The sequence below is a fragment of the Odontomachus brunneus genome, unplaced genomic scaffold (genome assembly GCF_010583005.1).
Source record: "Odontomachus brunneus isolate Ranch 3 - 2012 unplaced genomic scaffold, Obru_v1 Obru_scaffold_325, whole genome shotgun sequence".
NCBI classification, from domain to species: Eukaryota; Metazoa; Arthropoda; class Insecta; order Hymenoptera; family Formicidae; genus Odontomachus; species Odontomachus brunneus.
Window position 1 is genome coordinate 64,710 of NW_022639775.1, and position 7,676 is coordinate 72,385.

General features: G+C 55.9%; 1 protein-coding gene across 1 annotated transcript; it reads right to left on the minus strand.

Annotated features, from left to right (window-relative positions):
- Positions 1 to 2,224: 2,224 nt before the first annotated feature.
- Positions 2,225 to 2,830, minus strand: LOC116853460. Its single transcript, XM_032834569.1, has one exon. The coding sequence runs from the start codon at positions 2,828 to 2,830 to the stop codon at positions 2,225 to 2,227; it is 606 nt and encodes a 201-aa protein (XP_032690460.1).
- Between the last annotated feature and the right edge of the window lie 4,846 nt (positions 2,831 to 7,676).

The following is a 7,676-nucleotide window of genomic DNA, read 5'->3' on the forward strand; positions in this document are numbered from 1 at the left end:
TGGGGTTCAAGACTCTCAGTAACCGGGGGCGCCCAGGGTCTCAATCTTTGCAAGACTATCCTGTACGGGCGCCCCCAAGGGTCTTTGTCCAGGGACTTGAGCGATTCCTCCCAAGCCCTGGCCTTGGCCTTCCTAATAGCTACGCGCAGGGCTTTCCATGTGGGTCGGAAAGCCCTGCGCGCCCTCGTCGCCTCGGCGACGTTCCCCGCCCTTCTGGTCCGCTGCATCCATCTTCCAGCTTGGACGGAGGAGCGCCTGAGTTCGGCTATCTCCTCCGTCCACCAGTATGCGGACCTGAAGGGCGTGGGGCGAACTCGGGGCATGGAGGCGTCACACGCCCTCTCCATATCTGCCCCGAGTTCCTCCGCCTCTTCCTCCACGTCTTCCGGGGACAGAATGGGCCGGGGGGGGGATCGTCCCCCGAGCCCACTCCGCCGCGGTGATGGACGCCTTCAGAGCGTCTCCGTCCATTTTCCGGAGGGCCCATTTGCCGGGCCGCCCTCGCTCCCTTTCTCGGCGGCGCCTGAGCACCTCGGGGGGAATGGCGGAGAGGGTCACCTCAATGTACAGGTGATCGGACCCCGTGTCCACCCCCCTCCGCTACCTTCCAGCCCCCCACCGCGCGCGCCGCAGGGCCATTGACCCAGGTAAGGTCAATGATGGATTCGCCCTGCGGACGCACGCAGGTGCTCACCGAGCCTTTGTTTAGTATGCGAAGGCCCGCCGACGCCGCCCAAATCTCTGTGAGCCGACCACGAACATTTGTGGCCGGGGAACCCCACGCCGTAGATTTGGCGTTGAAGTCCCCGGCCACCACCACCGGGTGAGGGGCGCATCTTCTTACGACCCCTGACACCCGGTCCAGGTGCTCTTCGTAGTCGGCTCTCGTCCACCGTGGGGGAGCATAGAGGGCGACCACTACGAGGGCCCCCCATCTCACTGCCACCAGGAATTCCTCGGCCTCGATGAGCGTCGGCCGAGGAGATTCCTGGCAGCACCTTCAATATATCGCGGCCGAGCCCCCCGGTAGCCCGAACCAGCGAGAGTCGCCGGCCGGGATCCGGTAGGGCTCGGACACCACGCCCAGGCCTACTCCGCGTTCGGCGAGCGAGTGCAAGAATAGGTCCTGGGCGATCCTGGTGTGGCCTAGATTGGCCTAGAGGAGTTTAGTCGCCATTTATAGGCGGCAGATTTACCTCCTCCAGGCCGACCACCTCGGTATTAGCGGGGGCTACTTCCTCCCCCGTTCCCCCTCTCTCCTCCGTCGCCGGGGGAGTCTCCTCCATTTGCACCTCCATAGGGGCTTCTGGGGCCTCGGGTGCAGACGAGCGAGCCAAGTCCTCTTTGGGCCTCCTGGGCTCCCTTCTCCCTCTCGGGGGAGGGTCCACTTGACCCATCCCGGATGAACCAGCAGCGTTATCCTGGGATCGCTGCTGGCTTCCTACCTGGTCGGGTTGGGAGGTGGGCGAGGTTCGGGCTTTCCCCGCCCCCTTATTCTTTTTCTCTTTCCCCTTCTTTTTTTGGAGAGCCGAACAAGCTCCTCCTCCCAGCCTGTGGGCAACCACTTTCTCGGCCGTGGAGCACACCGGGCATGATAGTCCTCCGGTGCACTCCGCGGCTCGATGACCCGGGCCGCCGCAGCGGTAACATAAGCCAGAGCGGTCGATTTCGCTGCGGCAGTGCTGACGGACGTGCCCCTCTTCCAAGCATCGGAAGCATTGCAAGGGCCCCGCCGACAACACTTCGACCCGGGCCATACTCCATCCTACCTGGATGCGGCCCGCCTCCGCGACCTTTTTGGCCGCGGCGACGGGATACCGCACCCAGGCAGTCCCCAAACCGTTGGGGGCTCTCCTTATATCCCCCACACTCATGTCTGAGGGGTCCCCTCCCGAGGCGTCCGCCACGGCCGCTGCTATATCCGCGACCGTGACAGAGTCCTCCAAGTTATGTAGGCGGACCTCGGCCTTTTTAGAGGGGCGGTCCACCCTGACCCCCTCCTCACCCACCAGCGCCACCCTGAGTTTAACGGCCAGGGTGTCGGCTAATTTGTCCCCCTCCGGGCCAGGGACCTCAAGCAGAAGGGCCCCGATGATGGCCCTCTAGCACCTGAGGTTATTTATCCCCAGGTCGGAGAGGGGGACCTTGCTCCTGGCGATGCGCATCACCTCGCTGTACTTGCCAGCTGGACAGGTTATGCACACCGCCGCGGACGTTGGCGCCTTTAGGCGCGGAACACCCTTCCCACCCCCTCCCTCCCATTGCCCCAGATAGATCTGGGGAAGGTTTCCCACTTCCGGTCCCTTTCCTGGAGTCCGGGGGTGGACAGTTGCCTCCCCTCCTTCTTCCCCTTGGCGGGTTGATTTTTCCCGGCAATAGGGGAAGGTTTAACCCCCCCTGAGTTTGGTTGGGTCTGCTTGGCTCTCCTGCCAACCACCTTATTCCAGCCGTCCGACGTGGACGGCTGGGAGGAGGAGCGGGTCGCGACCCCTCTAGCAGGCTGCACTTTTTTCCCGGCCTCTCGTGAGGCGGCAGCGACTCCCCCCTTCTGGCTCTCCTTCTGGCCTACGAGCCCCCTCAGTTTACCCTCGAGGCCCCCCTGGGCACTTTCCTTCCCCATCACTCGGGGAGCTTCCGGGATTGGGAGGACCTGGGGCGCAGTGCCCTCCTTACCCTTCTTCCCCTTCTTCTTTTTATTCTTTTTCCGGGCCTTAGAGTCCGCCTCAATAGGAACTACTCCCGGGGTACGGGAGGGTCCAGCAATCCCCCCATCACGGCCGTTGGGGGGGAAGGAGGAGGGGCGACAACGCTCCTCCGCCTCCACATCCATCGTCTATTCGGATCCCTCAGGCGGAGGTACGGGCGGATGGATGCCCATACTAGCAAGCAGCCTTGGGATGAGCTTCTCCACGGCCGCCTCCAGACCGGCATTGGAAGGAGCAGCGGAATCCGTTTCCGCCACTCTCTCTCTCTCAATAATGTGAGAGACCCCTCTGAGCGGGGGCCTAATAGCCGGTGGAATAATTTCCCCAGGCTGCGGGCGGCAGGAGGGGTCAGGGGGGGTCTGGGAAGAGAATGATCGTCCCCCTCATACTCTCCCCCTCCGATTCCGACTCGGCGATCGCCGACCGCGTCGCCATCCTCCTCAACCTCGGAGTGGGTTGAGGGCTAGGAGCCCTCGCCGCCACTCTGGATCGCTCCTCCTCCAATTTCTTAATTTTGGCCTTCAGGTTCTCGTTCTCCGACCTGAAGCTCTCATTTTCGGCTCTGAGGTGCGTCAGGTCCCCCTTTAGCTGGCGGACCTCCTTCCTGATGTCTTCCCATTCGGCCTCCGCCACCGCATGACCAGGTTGCTGCGCTCTCTGGTTCAAAACCGCGGCGGCTGCCGAAATGTGGGCCGAAGTGTTCCACAGCGCTTGCACCGTGGTACCTGTTAGATTGGAGCAGCCCTGGGCCATCTTCTGCAGCATGGCCACGCGCTCCGTCACCACTGCTCCTAAGCCGGCCGAAGAGATGTCCCTGTATTCCTGTATGAGGTCCGCCTCTTTGTAGCGGATCTCCGACACCTTCTTGGTGTATTTCAGGACCGCCGAGGGGTTCAGGGCACGCTCCTCGTCCCGGCCCTGCGTCAACCTTTTGGCGAAGACCTTCTTGGCCTTCAGTGCCTCCGCCGTGAAGCACCCTTCATGCGAAGGGTCCTTCGGAGGGCCTCCCCTCCCATCCTTCTTCTTCCTCCTGAATGCCGACTCCCACCTCTCATCCTCCGGGGAGGAGGCCGAGTCCGAGGACTTGTCAACGACCTCCACCTTGTGGTCAGAAGACGAGGCGGAGGGATCAAGCCTCCTCTTCTTGCCCTTCGGCAGTTGCGCAGCCTTGTTTTTTGCCAGTTGCGCAGCCATGCTACTTGCCGGGCCAGGGCGGCTCGCCTTCACCGTCCCTGTGGAGGTTGAGGGTTCCTCCTCCCTCCCCTCGTGTTCCGAGTCCGAGTGCCCGGACGCCGCCCCCCCGCGTATCCTCAAAGGAGAGGTTTGACGGGAGAGTACTAAAACTATCAGGGGCCCTAACTGGGTTGGTGATGACCCAGTTGAAGTCCCGATGAACTCAGGGCCGTAGGTCGCCCCAGGTTCCTCCTTTCTAGGTAGGCCGTTAATGGCCTCCTTGCTCTTCCTCAAGGCCTCAGGCCAGGAAGTCCATCCCGCAGCGCTGTTGGTCCGCGCCGCAATGGGCATATTCCGCCCGCATGTTACGGAGGCGTACGCCTCCACCTCCATTTCACCCTCACCCTCCACCGTGTCTTGTGTTTGTTTTGTTTTAAGGGACATCATTCTTGTGTTGCCCACCCCTTGTGACCCGAAGGCGTACAGGGCGGGCTCTAGAAATGGGAGGAAATACGTACCCCCCAGCCGGTGCCTTCTCGGCTGGGGTCGGGCGATTGGTACGCCCGGGGTTCGCCAGGTGCCCCGGGGTGGACCGCTAGTGACCGGCTAACCCGCCGGCCATCCATCTCCTCGCCGCGGCCCATAACTTGAGATTGGGGGGGTTTTTTATAGAGGTCCCCATCCTCGCAGCCCAGGCGGTTAAGCCAAGGTTCTCGTTCCCCCGGAGATCGTCATAGACATGACATAACGACCCCGGGGGTTTACGATATGAGCCCAGGTCCGACGTTGGTCGGACCACCGCTGTAGGGGTCCTGGCAAATGCCACGCCGACCCCTGAGATACCCCGTGCGCAGCTGCCCACACGGGGGGGCCATCACGGCCGGTCACGCCGCGAAGTGCGGACGTGACCAGGAGGAGTCGCAGGGTTGCCGGGGTGCGGCACCTCTCCACGGAATGTGGGGAGGGCCAATGTACCGGTTCCTGCGACTCCACCTCCCGTCCCGCCGGCCCGGAGAAAATCTCCGGGTAACTCCGACGGGATGGCCATCCCAGGGTGCGCGACCCCGACCTCGGAATATGTCCGAGCGGCCCGCGCACCCCTCCACCCCCCGGGTTGTCGGAAATTACCGACGTGCAATCCCGGGTGTGGGTACCTCTCCCCACCCTACCCGAGCCGAGGCCCGAGTAGGGACGGTTCGAGGGTGTCCCACACTTTCGGCTGCCAGACCGGCGTACAATGCCAACTCGTGTGGGACCTTCTCCTCCTCCGTGACGGGAGACTACCCGTCTCGGAGCGGAGGTACCCCCTACCCCGAAAAAAAAAAAAAAAAAAAAAAACCTCCCCAAGACTGGTGGTGGAGCAAGCCCCACCTAACGGCCCCAGCCAGCCGGGCGATTGGAATTAGGGCCGCCTACCCCTACCGGCGATTGGGCCCATCGGCCCTGTGGGAGTCGCCGGGCTCCCCTGCAGTGGAGGGATTTACGTCCCTCTCTAGCAACCGCGGGGCTGCAGCCCACCGCGGTCCGGTTTTCTGTGGGGGTTTTCCTTCCCCGTTGCCGCCGTTCGCCAGCGATCCTCAGGTAGGGGCCTCCCTTTCGGCCGAAACGGAAAGGTACTGCCGCCGGCCTTCATCGGATCGCCGGTACCCCTCCACCACGATAAGGTGGCGGCATGGAGGGGACCAAACTAACAACAAAAGAATATATTTCCATGTGATATGTACATGTATATAGAAAAAATATTTTGCTCGTAAGAAAGTACATCATTTTTTGTTTTTTCTTTTATTTTTTTAATTTTTTTATTTTTTATTTTTTATTTTTTGTTGTTGTTTACTTTTACATTTTTTGTTTTAAATTATAAATGTAGGGAACCTGTTACTCTCGGCCGAGTACAGTGAAATAAGCACAATTGGTTGTTTTCAACTGAAAGCTAAATATAAATCTGTCACCTCGACCGAATAAAATTATATAAAAGAATCAAAATGGTCCTCAATAGTAAGGGGAAATAAAAAAATATATTTATGGTCAATGGACTCTGCTCCACGACCAAACTAATAACAAAATAATTTATTTCCATGTGATATGTATATGTATGTAGAAAAAGTATTTCCCCCTTAAAAAGAACATTTTTTATGTTTTTGTTTTTTACTTTTTTTATTTCTATTTATTTTTTTCTTTTTTTGTTATTTTTTGATAGAGGAATCAAAACTCATACGTTTTAACACGTTACATACAATATTACATGTGGTTTTATAACGTGTGTAGGATTCATTGTTTCACGCTTTTTTTTTAAGTCATCGTACATATACCAATGTGTATCAGCATATGCAAATGCAATATAGTAGCCAGAACTATCGTGCCCATACGATATGTAATGTACTACACCTGCTAAGATATAAGATACATCGTTCAGGCTAATGGTTTTGGCAATAGAATTTAAATTATGTATAATATTTGGATTTCGATTCTAGTGTGTGTCGTCAGTAAAGATGGAAGTATCTATCATTATTTGATTTCCGTAATTGTAACTACTATCTTCTATTGCTCCACACGTTCGGCATTTCAATCTTACATTTTTAGCATCGTTGATCGCATGTTGTACATTTTGTAATCCTTCCTGTAAAAGTATGTCTACATTTACACTACAGATTACAGATGGAAACGAAATTGTAGTACCACCAGTACAAGATTTGCTGAACACATAGCTTGGAAACACACATAACTTGGTTCGCTTTTAAAAAGATATTGAGCCAAATGTGCCACGTTGCAGTTAGCGTCCAATTGCTTAAGATTATGTGTATAATTTTTAATTGCTTTCTGAAAAAGCGGCACATTTTCAAGTATGGAAGCTCTTTCAGCGTAATGCATCGAAAGCAGTCTTCCATTTTCTAAACTAGACCAATCTAATTTATAAATATTGTTGCGCCTTGTCGCACACTCGCGTTCGCGTTCGCGGGGAATAAATCAGACACTTATTAGAGTAAACTAGGAAGGAATTTAATGCCGCTATAAAGCTTCTTGATGCAGGATTAACAATATTCTAATATTAACAGAGAGATGCGTCGCACGTCCAATCGGTTTGACAGCTCGGGACCATCTCAACTCTGTTGTTGTTTACACGTTGCCAAGCCGGTCGCTCGTCGTCTTGTCTCGCTCATCTCTCGATCTCGAACCGAACCAGCAATACGCTCCCAAAAGCGCGGGCGCAACACTGCCCCCCTTCTCCTTTAATTGTCGTCCCGACAATTATAGGGGGAGCTCCTGAAGACGTGCCTTCCCTCGAGACAGCTTCCTGCTCTCGTCTGAGCTGCTGCTACAGACTAAACGAGCGCTGACTTCCTTCCGGATTAACGATGAACCATGGACACCAATGATTTCTTGCCTTAGTCTAAGCTGTTGCTTTAGACTTTCCAGGCTTCATTTTTTAGTATCCTATTAGGTCACCTCCGAGAAGATCTTGGGATGACGCTTCTGCCTTCTATGTTGCGCCTCCAGTCTTCGGACAAGGAGGGGGTAACTCCCGTGGACCCATCGTTCTCTCACGAGAACACTCCAGGTCCCCACCCCGGCATTCGTCCAATGCCCCACGGGAAAAACCACGGTCAAAAAACCGTGGGGAGGGTGGTCTTCATGCATTTCTTCCAATTCTAAATCTTGACAGAGTCCCTCCGACGAGTCCCACAGTTGACCAAAACCTTCAACAAAAGAAAATAAAAGAGAGTATCTATTTTACTGAATAATCCTAATTTATTCACAAAAATATTTTTTAAATTAAATGCTAAATTTTTTCCCTTAAAA